General features: G+C 40.6%; 1 protein-coding gene across 1 annotated transcript; it reads left to right on the top strand.

Annotated features, from left to right (window-relative positions):
• The first annotated feature begins 599 nt into the window (after positions 1–599).
• LOC138895926 (uncharacterized) lies at positions 600–983 on the top strand. The gene has a single exon (XM_070180687.1). The coding sequence runs from the start codon at positions 600–602 to the stop codon at positions 981–983; it is 384 nt and encodes a 127-aa protein (XP_070036788.1).
• The last annotated feature ends 12,442 nt before the right edge of the window (positions 984–13,425 follow it).

Here is a 13,425-nt window from a genome sequence, read left to right as displayed (position 1 = left end):
TTCAGAGCTTCCTAGGTTTGGCGGGTTATTATAGCTGGTTCGTGGAGGGGTTTTCATCTATCTCATCCCCATTGACCAAGTTGACCTAGAAGGGTGCTCTTCTCAGATGGTCCGACGAGTGTGAGATGAGCTTTCAGAAGCTCAAGACTTCTTTGACTACAACCCTAGTGTTGGTATTGTCTCCAGGTTTGGGATCTTACACCGTGTATTATGATGCATCACATATTGGGCTTGGCATGGTATTGATGTAGGATGGTAGGGTGATTGCCTACGCGTCTCGGCAGTTGAAGGTTCATGAGAAGAATTACCATGTTCATGACTTAGAGTTGGCGGCCATTGTTCACGCGCTGAAGATTTGGAGGCACTATTTGTACGATGTTCATTTTGAGGTATATGCCAACCATCACAGTCTCCAACACCTGTTCAACTAGAAAGACCTTAATTTGTAGCAACAAAGATGGCTAGAGTTGCTAAAAGACTATGATATCACCATATTATATCATCCGAGGAAGGCCAATGTGGTAGCCGATTCATTGAGTACGAAGGCGGAGAGCATGGACAATTTGGAATATTTACCAGTAGTATAGAGGCTACTAGCCATGGATGTTCAGGCTTTAGCCAATTGGTTTGTGAGATTAGATATTTTGGAGCCCAGCCGTGTTCTTGCTTGTGTTGTAGCACAGTCTTCCTTGTTGGAGCATATCAAGGCTCACCAATTTGATGATCCTCACTTGTTGGTGTTGAAGGATACAGTACAATGGGATGGTTCCAAGAAGGTTGTGATTGGAGATGATGGTGTTATGTGTCTTCAAGGCCAGATTTTTGTTCCAAATGTTAATGGGTTGAGAGAATTGATCCTTCAGAAGGCGCACAGTTCGCGCTATTCTATTCACCCAGGTGTCACGAAGATGTACCATGACTTGAAAGATCACTATTTGTTGTGGAGGATGAAGAAAAACATTGTTGCTTATGTATCTCGGTGATTGAATTGTCAACAGGTGAAGTATGAGCATCAAAACCGGATGGATTGACTCAGAGATTAGAGATGCAGTGTGAGTTGGGCACGCGGGTTGAGCTAAGCACAATGTTTCATCCTCAGACGGACGGACAGTCCGATCGCCCTATTCAGATCTTAGAGGACATGTTACGTGCTTGTGTTATGGATTTTGGAGGTTCATGGGACCAGTTCTTACCTCTTGCAGAGTTTGCCTACAACAATAGTTACCAGTCGAGTATTCAGATGGTGTCGTATGAGGCCTTATATGGGAGGCGATGTCGTTTGTTGATTCCTTGGTTTGAGCTCGGAGAGGCTAGGATATTGGGCACTGATTTTCTCTGTGATACTATGGAGAAGGTTAAGGTGATTCAGTAACGACTTCATATAGATCAGTCCAGACAAAAGAGTTATGCGGACCAGAAGGTTCAGGATGTAGCTTATATGGTAGGTGAGAAGGTTCTTCTCTGAGTGTCGCCTATGAAGGGCATGATGCGGTTTGGGAAGAAGGTCAAATTGAGTTTGAGGTTTATTGGGCAATTTGAGATCTTAGAGACAGTTGGGGAGGTTGCCTACATGATTACATTGCCTCCTAGCATATCAGGAGTACATCCGGTATTCCATGTTTCCATGCTTTGGATGTACCATGAGTACAACTCACATGTTTTGGACATCAACACAATTCAGCTTGATGAGAATTAGCCTATGAGGAGGAGCCGGTGGGTATTCTAGCCCGGTAGGTTCGAAAGTTGAGATCTAAGTGTTTTTTTTCTGTGAAAGTGTAGTGGAAAGGCCAGCCGATCGAGATAGCTACATGTGAGTTCGAGTCCGATATGCGGAGTAGATACCCACACCTTTTCACTAGTCCAAGTACTTTTCTACGTCCGTTTGAGGGAGAACGTTTCTTTTAGAGGTAGAGAATGTGATGATCTGATAGGTCAATTTGATTACTAGCCCTTATTTTCATGTTTCAAGACCTCTATCAGCTCAATTTGATATTTTTTGATTTGCGTGCATGGTCCGTATCCTTTTTTCAGAAAGTTTTTACGAAAATATTAGAAGAAAATATGATTGTTGGCTTTAAAAATAACTTGAGTTGACTATAGTTAACATTTTATGTAAAAGACCCCGGATCGGTGTTTTGATGATTCTGGTAGGCCAGTTTTGTGATTTTGGTCTTTGGCGTATGCCCGGAATTGAATTTGGAGGTCCTTAGGTTGATTTGACCTATTTTATCGAAAGTTAGCAATTTGAAAGTTTGGAAGCTTCCTAGGTTTGACTGTAGGTTGAATTTATCGCTATCAGGTTCAGATTGTGGTTTTGGGGCTTGATATAGGTCCGTTTTGCTATTTGAAACTTGTCTGCAAAATTTGGTGTAATTTGGAGTTGGTTTGATAGGATTCGGATGTGTGATTGTGATTTTAATGGTTCTTGAGTTCTCATTTGAATTTTCATGCATTTTGATGTACGATTCGTATTTCTAGATGTTATTTTAGTGTCTTGATCGCTCAAGCGAGTTCGTATGATATTATTACACTTGTGTGCATGTTTGGTTTGGCGCCTGAGGGGCTCGTGTGAGTTTCAGGTAGGCTTCAGACCATTTTGGACTTAAGAGATTGTTGGTTTTCAGTTGTTTCTAGTGTCTGGTGCATTGTGCTTCATGATCATGAAGCATCTCTCGCGATCGTGAAGGGGAAATTTGGGTTGGGGGCTGGTTATTCTTCGCGAACGCGAGGAGTTGGTCGTGAACGTGAAGTAGAGGGCTTACTCTTCGCGAACGCGAAGCTTTGTGGGATCTGGGGGAAGGTCGGTCTATTTCTCTTCATGAATGCGGACCTTCACTAAGCCTTCGCGAACGTGAAGAAGACCTCACGAATGCGAAGTCCATTTGGCCGCTGCTCTTCGTGAACGCGAAGAACACCTGACACCCAGGTATTTAAAGTTGTGAAAGTTGGGGGTTGAATCATTTTTCACCATTGTTGAAGCTAGAGCTCGGACTAGAGGCGATTTTGAAGAGGTTTTTCTTCCCTACTTCATTGGTTAGTAAATTTTAACTTGTTTTGTTATATTTCCATAAAGACTCATAGAAACCTTAAATCTAGGATTTCCATGGTAGAAATTAGGGATTTGGGTAGAAATTGGGAATTTTGTAAAATTGAGATTTAGATATCAAATTGAGGTCGGATTTCGAAACAAATCACATCGGGCTCGAGGGTGAATAGGTAATTGGGTTTTGGTCTGAATCTCGGTCTTTGACCAAGCAGGCCCGGGGTTGACTTTTGTTGGCCTTTTCAAATTCATTAAAGATTGAATCTTTTTCACTCGTGGGTAGTCTCTAAAGATAATTTTGAATTATTTAAACTATATTTTGCTAGATTTGATTGGTTTGGAGGCTAATTCAAAAGGAAAATCCGCGGTTGAACATTGATTTGGTTGTCGAGTGAGGTAAGTGTCGTGGTTAACCTTGACTTGAGGAAATTAGGACTAGTTGGTCTATTTGCTACGTGAATTATGTGTGGGAATGGCATATATGTAAGGTGATGAATATATATCCATTTTCATTATGTAAGGTGGCATATATGTAAGGTGTCTAGTACATTAGGTCAGTTGTACTCATACTACACTTCTACACTTCTTGTGCAGATATTGGTGTTTTTCCCAGCGGTGTCTAGTGGTGCTTCTGCTTGGATCATAACTACAACGGAGACTTGAGGTAGAGGTGCTGGTGTTCGTAGTCCCTGAATTCCCCATCTATTTTTATCTTTACTGTTTATCTCATTTCGAACAATTGTATTTCATTCAAACTATACTTGTAGACTTCTAGTTGTTCATGTACTAGTGACACCAGATTTCTGGGGTTAGGATAGACCGTGTTATGTTATGTGTTTATTTCATGTATTACAACATTACTTATCGTTAATAATTATTATTACTCTATTTTAAACTGTTAAAATATTAAACTGGTTATCTAATGTTGGCTTGCCTAGCAAGTAGACGTTAGGCCTCATTATGACCCCGAGGTTGGGAATCAGGGTCGTGACAAAAATAATCGTAGTTAGTATAATTTTGTTTAAGAGGTTGAACTTTAAAGTTTAGGAGCATTATTTTGTTGACTTTTTGTTTTTCAAGAATTTATATACAAAATAGTTAATGGTTCATCTGCGATTATGATGTCAATAATACTTTTTATGTCAGTAACTATTAAGTATCTCTATTATAAATAACTACTACTTTTTACAACTTTACACCATAAAATGAACAATGATATTGTTAGTTTGAGTGCCAGTATGGATTAATAAAGAACTTGGTTCTTTACCGTATTCCTTAAGCGTATAAAGTAAATAAGCAATATAATGAACACGATGGTTTTTACGTGAAAAATCACCCGTCTCAAAAGGTGCAAAAATCACGACCTACCACGTAGGATTTTGAACTCCAACTCCACTAGAACAATGAGCAAAAAACACGACTATAATTCAATACTCTCCAGTACTCCTAACTCCTATTTGATTCACAAGTTACTCTAACTTGTAAAGCAAAATATCCACTCCAACTCACTAACTGTTTATGACGTTTGATTATAACTCAATTTCCTAAAACGCATTCACTAGACTGACTCGGAAGAATACAAAGCAAGTACTCAACACAAGTAAAAACAACGTATGACACTTTAGTTGATGTGTGAAATGATAGTTCAGAAGTCCAAAGTCAATCCTATTTAAACATGTCTTAAGATCTTCTACGAGTCCTATTCATAGTCAGCTTCCTCTTTGATAGACTCCTACTATTCCAAGGATTCCACAAGCTTTGGGACTTTTGTCTCTAACTGACTTATCTGTATCTCCTTGAGCAGCGACCCTTATCACTTATAGCAACCATCTTCCACCAAACTCGGACTTGGGTAACTTTGAGAAAAAGTTACTGTCTTGTTCATACGTACAAGTATCAACCATGAGGAGCCGATCCTTTAACCTGAGGAGGAGTTTTTTCACAACGGTTAAACAACTACATTGAGGAACTGGTTCTTTGAGCAGTTAATCATACTTTGTTAATCATAAAAACTTCAATACTCAACAAATTCCCCCTTTTTAATGATGACAAACTTTGTACACAGAACCAGGCAAACATATCAAAGAACCAAATGATCACAACAAGTACCTTTTACATACATGTATGTTCACAAGCCACAAATACTCTCCAGTACTCCTAACTCCTATTTGATTCGAATTTTGCATGATGGTGCTTCTAACATAACGATTTGGCTTATTCGAGGAAAGTGTCTTGCCTACCTTTGTTGGGGAACTTTTTTCTAATAAAATAATATTGTTTGCCACATGCGGGGGTGATGCATATGTGAGGTGATGAGCGTATATACATCTGCTAGGGTTAACTACGCCTGGGGGTAGATTATACGGCTCTTTGTGCCTTGCTGGAATATGTGACTTTCTTGCTTCATGTTTTACTGGACTTTTATATTAATATGAATATGAATTTCAATGCTACAAACCATGATTTAGCTTATTATAACTTGATTGAAAATTTGACAGACTTTTTGTGAAAATATTGATATGCTAAATTTGGTCATTGCTATACTTAATCACAAATACATCGTTACGACTGTTATTCTTGAGATATTTGGATTCTATACTTGAGTTGAAGATCGCTTTTGATATGTTGAGATACTTGAACAATAAGGTTCTGGAGGTTTATTGAATTGTTATTGTCTTGAAAGTTGTGATTAATATCCATTTGGAATATTCGATTAATCGCTCTCCTTGATGTTATTCATGCTTCTTAATTTGCTTGTTATTGATATACATATGCTTGGTGGGAAAGAGTGTAAAGAACTAAGGGTGATGTTGAGCCATTGCAAATACATTATCATGTGAGAAAGAGTGTAAAGAACGAAGGGTGATGCTATTCCATTTCATATACATTATCGTGTGAGGAGGAGAGTAAAGCACGAAGTGTAATGACCCGATGTCATTTTGAGTGTATTAGCCCCGACCTCCTAATTATTGCCTTCTCTGTGTTATACTGTGGGTACGTGACTTGTCGGGAGGTTTGGTTTTTGGTTTCAGAGTGATATGGAACACATAGTCCATAAATTGGAAGCTTAAGTTGAAAAGGTTGATCCGATGTTGACTTCTATGTAGACGACTCTTGAATGGAGTTTTGATGGTTCCGTTAGCTCCGTTTGGTGATTTTGGACTTAGGAGCGCGTTCGGATTATGAATTGGAGGTCCGTAGTTGAATTAGGCTTGAAATGGCGAAAGTTGAAAATTTTAACGTTTGACCGAGAGTGGACTTTGTGGATATCAGGCTCGTATTGGAGTTCCGAGAGTAGGGGTAGGTCCATGGTGTCATTTGTGACTTGTGTGAAAACTTTGAGGTCAATCTGGCATGATTTAATAGTTTTCATCATCGAATGTGGAAATTAGAAGTTTAAGATTCATTAGCCTTGAATCGACACGCTATTCATGATTTTAGCGTTATTTGATGTGATTTGAAGGCTCGACTAAGTTCGTATGATGTTTTAGGGCTTGTTGGTATAATCAGACGGTGTCCCTGCAACCCCGGGTGTGATTCGGATTGAATCCAGAACAATATTTGGGCTTGTGTGATTGCTGAAGCATTTCTCTGTGTGGTGCAATCGCACCTGCGCACTTTGGGCCGTAGGTGCGGAACCGCAGAAGCGGCCCTCGAGCCGCAGAAGCAAAATTGGACCTGCCCAGCTAGGACCGCAGGTGCGGTTAGTGTTCCGCCGAAGCGCACTCGCTCATGCGAGTGAGGAAGCGCAGAAGCGAAAAAGGCTAGCCAAGCCTGGGTACGCAGAAGGGGAGGCCCTTCCGCAGGCGCGAGAGCGCAGATGCTCCTAGGTTCCGCATGAGCGGAAGCGCAGGTGCGCGATTTGGTCCGCAGAAGCAAAATTCTCTAATCTTAGTGGGAACTGTACCTGTGATGGATTTTCCGCAGTTGAGGCATCGCAGGTGCGACTGAGATCCCGCAGATGCGAAATCGCTGGGCAGAAAAGGCCTAAGTTTGAGGGTTTGATTCATTGTCCATTTTTGGACCTAGAGAGCTCGGTTTGTGGTAATATTTTGAGAGTTTGTCAAGGAAATCATTAGGGTAAGAGATTCTAACTCGGTTTTGATTAAATTACACGAATCTATTATTGTTTTCATCATTTAATTAGTGTTATTAGTTGGAAATTTGGGAAAACTTGGGAAAACCTTTAGGCTAAAATTTGGGGATTTGAAAGGCGATTTGAGGTCGGATTTGAGTAATTCTTGTATTGTTAGACTTGATATCAAATGGGTATTCAGATTTTATAATTTTGGTCAGGTTCCGAGATGTGGGCCGGGTCGACCTTTTGGGGCGATTTTTTCCATTCTTGCTAAAATAATAATTTCATTATTTAGATTAGTTCCTATAGTTATATCTATAGTATGTAATTGGTTTTTGCTATATTTGAGCCGTTCGGAGTCGGAAAGTCGAGGGAAAGGCCTTCTTATTGATTGATTGAGCGTGGTTTGATGTAAGTGACTTGTCAAACCTTGTGTGGGAGAAATTTCCCTTAGGATTTGGTACTGTTATGGAATTTGCAATATGTGAAGGCAATGTACGCGAGGTGACGAGTGCGTACTCGGGTTAAATATTGAAAATCCGATTTTTGCTAAGTAGTTTCCTTTTTATTTCCTTAATAGAGTTACCCTAGCATGTGTAGTCATCATGTTTAGCCTAATTTCTCATGTCTGCGTGTCTTATCTCTTATTTGCAATTTATACAACATGCTTAGTTGAATTACCCGCTTCCTTGATTCCGTATTCATTATTTAACTGCGAGATTCTTTGCTTGAAATATCATTATTTCAATTGTTATGTGTCACGCCCCGACCTCAGGGAGCGCGACCGGCGCTCAACCGGGATAACCCTGCCGAGCAAGCCTGCTAGTTTTCCTTTTACCCAACTCACCCATGAATAACGAGAAGATATATTTTCATTAATTAGACAATAAGGATATCATGTATACAACACCAATACATTACTATTAGCTACTTCATTTATAAGTCCCCAAAATATTACATTACACATCCATAGTTTAGAAGTGGAACATGTGATTCAATTACAACATCTATAGTTTGACCTTCCCAATACCAACATACAACCCACACCATGTCTACGGAGCCTCTAACGGGTACAAAAGAGTACTAGGATAGTGTCGGCAACAAGGCTCCGGCTATACCTCAAAACTCAATATATGAGAAGCAAAAGATACATGACCCCGATGTGAAGTGGGGCTCACCAAGTCAGCTGAGAGGAGGATGTACTGCTATCACTGATCGATGTTGCCTGCTAGGGAACCACCTGCATCCATTAAAAGATGCAGCGCCCCCGGCAAAAGGGACATGAGTACATGTGGAATAGTACTCGTATGTATGGCAGACAGAACAACATATGGAAATAAGGTAACTCAAATAAGAGGCAAATAAATTATGCTAAGAAGCTATGAAATGGCCCATAGCATCACATGTCAAGTCTTATTATACTTACATCATTCTGAACTTCTTTTAGGATCAAGCATGCCCTTTGAACTATGTGTGGGATACAAAATATAATGTAAAAGTACTAACATGTACAAATAAGGGCAATGGAAGTGGCACCTATTGTTCGTGTTGCCTATGCGTCTCACCAGACCGTCCATAGGGTTCACATATTATATTATACACCTATGCATTTTATAGACCGTCCATAGGGTTCACATGTTATATTATACACCTATGTGTTTCATAGACCGTCCATAGGGTTCATTCATATTATACACATATGCGTTTCATAGACCGTCCATAAGGATTCATTGATATTATGCCCATATGCGTTTCATAGACCGTCCATAGGATTTCATTAATATTATACACTTATGCATTTCATAGACCATCCATAGGATTCATTCATATTATAAACCTATGCGTTTCATAGACCGTCCATAGGATTTCATTAATATTATACACCTATGCGTTTCATAGACCGTCCATAGGATTCACATATTATACCATCATGCACACGACCTTATTTACACTCAAGCGACATGATTAACATTACCGTTAAGGTCGTAAGTTCCCATATCATTGGAATACTTCATGTTCATGCTTATCATGGAGAAACACAGCTTATTACATTAACACATGCATGGCAAATCATTAAGTAGATTTCAATGGTGCATGGACCCAATTTCTTTTCTTAAGGTTCATCATCATTTAGCATAGGACGTCTCTTTTGCACCTCATTATATACCTACTTTCCATCTCAAGGTCACTAGCTAAGTTCATGATTCTCTATGACTTAACATCGAAGTTATTTACATTCACTATTTTAGAAGCATACAACTATAGTTGAAACCATTGGAACATACCATGCCTCATGATTCTTATTTTGGCAAGCGGCCACAGTTGATATTCATACTATCACTTACTTGTACTAGCCATGGGTGATCATAGGACATTAATGACATTATTATATAAAAGAGTCAAAACTCATCTCATAATCTTTCACACATTCTTTCATTTCTTTGGCACTATTGGCCACAAATGTAATTCTCATTCTTGGCACGATGGCCATATTTCTACATCTCATACTCACTTCTTTCACTTTCAAACATCATCACGGATCATCAACAACAAAGCATTTCTACTCAAGACTTTAAGTCCACATGTGAGCAAATAAGAATGTTAAGCACATTGAGATTTCTTTCACAATTTGGCATAATAGCTTTCATTTGGATCACGACTTGAAGTTATAACATTTAGATATGCAACCCATGATCCGAGCACATTTTGAAATAGCACATAACATAACAAGAACATTTGGAATACATATTGAGCATATATCTTTTGGACACAAGGCTTATTTGAAATAATCAATTTATAATGAGCAACACGGGACTTACAAGGATATCGTAGGGTTCAATTCTAAGAGAAGAGTTTAGCCAACAAACCTCACTTTGAGCTTTCCTTAATTCACTACACCGTTCCGAAAATCCTAGCAACTTTGATCTATTTAGATATATGGCCAAATGGAACACAAATTAGGGAGGAATTCATGTTTCGAGCTCATTTAAGCATTTTATCAAATATTAGGTGGGCATTATTATTACTAGCTTCTCCTATAGAGGATTTCCTTCATCCCACAACCCAAAGTCTACCCATTTGAGTTCAACTACCTTCCCACAGCTCATGAATGTACATCGATGCATAAACAACAACCCTCATCCTCAAAACCTTCTTCCCCATTACCTATTCCCAAACAAAATTTCAAAATTGAGGGTTAGGGTTAGAATCTTACCTCTTGGTTGAAGACCTTGTGAGATTTCCTTGTTGAATTTCAAAGCTTGTACAAGGATTGATGAATAACACACTTGGGGTTTCCTCCTCTCTCTCTCTAGAACACTCTCACTTCTCTCTAAAAATATAAGATTTTTTCTCCAAAACGAGCTTCAAGGGCTTTTAATCAAATTAGGGTCGGGTTATAAAATCAGAAAATGGACCCTCCGATCTCAATTCTGCGATCGTAGAATGCACCGCAGATCACGTCTGCGGTCCGCAAACTGGAACACAAAATGGTCCTCTAAATATGGGCTGGTCTGTAGAGGTTTGTGGCAGATCTGCAGTCCGCAGACCACTTATGCGGCCGCAGAATGGACCGCAGAATCACTCTCCAAAATTCTTTATGCCAAGTCTGCGATTGGATGTGCGGACCGTGAAACAACTATGCGATCGCATAATTTTGCATGATGGTGCTTCTAGCATAACGATTTGGCTTATTCGAGGAAAGTATCTTGCCTACCTTTGTTGGGGAATTTTTTTTCTAATAAAATAATAATGTTTGCCACATGCGGGGGTGATGCATATGTGAGGTGATGAGCGTATATGCATGTGCTAGGGTTAACTACGCCTGGGGGTAGATTATACGGCTCTTTGTGCCTTGTTGGAATATGTGACTTTCTTGCTTCATGTTTTACTGGACTTTTATATTAATATGAATACGAATTTCAATGCTACAAACCATGATTTATCTTATTATTTGATTAAAAATTTGACAGACTTTTTGTGAAAATATTGATATGCTAAATTTGGTCATTGCTATACTTAATCACAAATACATCGCTACGACTGTTATTCTTGAGATATTTGGATTCTATACTTGAGTTGAAGATCGCTTTTGATATGTTGAGATACTTGAACAATAAGGTTCTGGAGGTTTATTGAATTGTTATTGGCTTGAAAGTTGTGATTAATATCCATTTGGAATATTCGATTAATTGCTCTCCTTGATGTTATTCATGCTTCTTAATTTGCTTATTATTGATATACATATGCTTGGTGGGAAAGAGTGTAAAGAACGAAGGGTGATATCGTGCCATTGCAAATACATTATCATGTGAGAAAGAGTGTAAAGAACGAAGGGTGATGCTATTCCATTTCATATACATTACCGTGTGAGGAGGAGAGTAAAGCATGAAGTGTAACGACCCGATGTCGTTTTGAGTGTATTAACCCCGATCTCCTAATTATTGCCTTCTCTGTGTTATACTGTGGGTACGTGACTTGCCGGGAGGTTTGGTTTTTGGTTTCAGAGTGATATGGAACACATAGTCCCTAAATTGGAAGCTTAAGTTGAAAAGGTTGATCGGATGTTGACTTATGTGTAGATGACTCTGGAATGGAGTTTTGATGGTTCCGTTTGGTGATTTTGGACTTAGGAGCGCGTTTAGATTGTGAATTTGTCCGTAGTTGAATTAGGCTTGAAATGGCAAAAGTTGGAAATTTTGAAGTTTGACTGAGAGTGGACTTTGTGGATATCGGGCTCGTATTGGATTTCCGGGAGTTGGGGTAGGTCTGTGGTGTCATTTGTGACTTGTGTGCAAACTTTGAGGTCAATCTGGCGTGATTTAATAGTTTTCGGCATCGAATGTGGAAATTAGAAGTTTAAGGTTCATTAGCCTTGAATCGACACGCTATTCATGGTTTTAGCATTGTTTGATGTGATTTGAAGGCTCGACTAAGTTCGTATGATATTTTAGGGCTTGTTTGGTATAATCAGACGGTATCCCGGTGGCCCCGGGTGTGATTCGGATTGAATTCGGAACAATATTTGGGCTTATGTGATTGCTGAAGCATTTCTCTGTGTGGTGCAATCGCACTTGCGCACTTTGGGCCGTAGGTGCGGCACCGCAAAAGTGACCCTCAAGCCGCAGAAGCAAAATTGGACCTGCCTAGTTAGGACCGCAGGTGCGGTCAGTGTTCCGCCGAAGCGCACTCGCTCGTGCGAGTAAGGAAGCGCAGAAGCGGAAAAGACTAGCCAAGCCTGGGTACGCAGAAGGGGAGGCCCTTCCATAGGCGCGAGAGCGCATATGCTCCCAGGTTCCGCATGAGCGGAAGCGCAAGTGCGCGATTTGGTCCGCACTCGCCCTCCAGGAGTGTTTTCCAAGACACCTGAGGTACTTGTTGCTGCACCCGCCCTCCAGGAGACTTTAGCCCAGTTTTTGAGCATGTTCAGCACCTTAGCTCAGGCTGGATTGATTCCACTTGCTCCTGCCACATCTCAGGTTGAGGGAGGAGCACAGACTCCCCTCACCGGTACTCCAGAGCAGCAGGTTCAGGTCGACCTGGTTCCAGAGATTATACCAATGCAGCCGGTAGCTCCAGCTCAGCCCAAGGTTAGGGTAGCAGTTTCTGAGGCAGAACAGCTCATACTTAAGAGGTACAAGAAGTACCACCCTCCTACCTTCAGTGGATTTGCGTCAGAGGATGCCCAGGATTTTCTGGAGGAGTGTCACCATATTCTCCATACTATGGGTGTAGCAGAGTCGAGTGGGGTTTCTTTTACTGTATTCTAGCTTAGAGGAGCAGCCTATCAGTGGTGGCATGCTTATGAGTTGAGTAGCTGAGGCAGCTTCACTTACATGGACTCAATTCTCGGACATGTTTTTGAGAGAGAGTGTCCTTCAGAGCCTCAGGGACGCATGGCGCGTTGAGTTTGAGCTGCTGCGCCAGGGTGCTATGACTATGTCAGAGTGTGCAGTTTGTTTCAGTGATTTGGACCGACATGCACCAGCCTTGGTTGCCACAGTTCGAAAGAGGGTTCGTCAGTTTATTGAGGGACTCCACCCTAGTATCATGATTAGTATTGCCCGGGAGTTGGATATGGATATTTCTTACCAGCAGGTTGTGAGTTTTGCTAGGATATTGGAGGGAATGCTCGCTCGGGATAGAGAGGAGAGGGAGGCCAAGAGGTCCCGAGAGTCTAGCACTTATAGTGGTACTCATGCCCCAGCTGTAGTTCGCCATGGTAGGGGCTATGGGAGTCGCCCCGTCCATTTAGCACATCCATCTGCCAGTCATATTTCGGCCCCATCTAGGCCCCAAGAGCCTT

The sequence above is a fragment of the Nicotiana tomentosiformis genome, chromosome 7 (genome assembly GCF_000390325.3).
Source record: "Nicotiana tomentosiformis chromosome 7, ASM39032v3, whole genome shotgun sequence".
In the NCBI taxonomy this organism is placed as follows: Eukaryota; Viridiplantae; Streptophyta; class Magnoliopsida; order Solanales; family Solanaceae; genus Nicotiana; species Nicotiana tomentosiformis.
Note: the sequence above shows the minus strand (reverse complement) of the source record. Positions and strands in the feature narration are given on the sequence as shown.

Excerpts from the sequence above, each read along its gene's own strand:
- LOC138895926 (XM_070180687.1), top strand. The coding sequence starts at position 600 with ATGGATGTTCAGGCTTTAGCCAATTGGTTTGTGAGATTAGATATTTTG.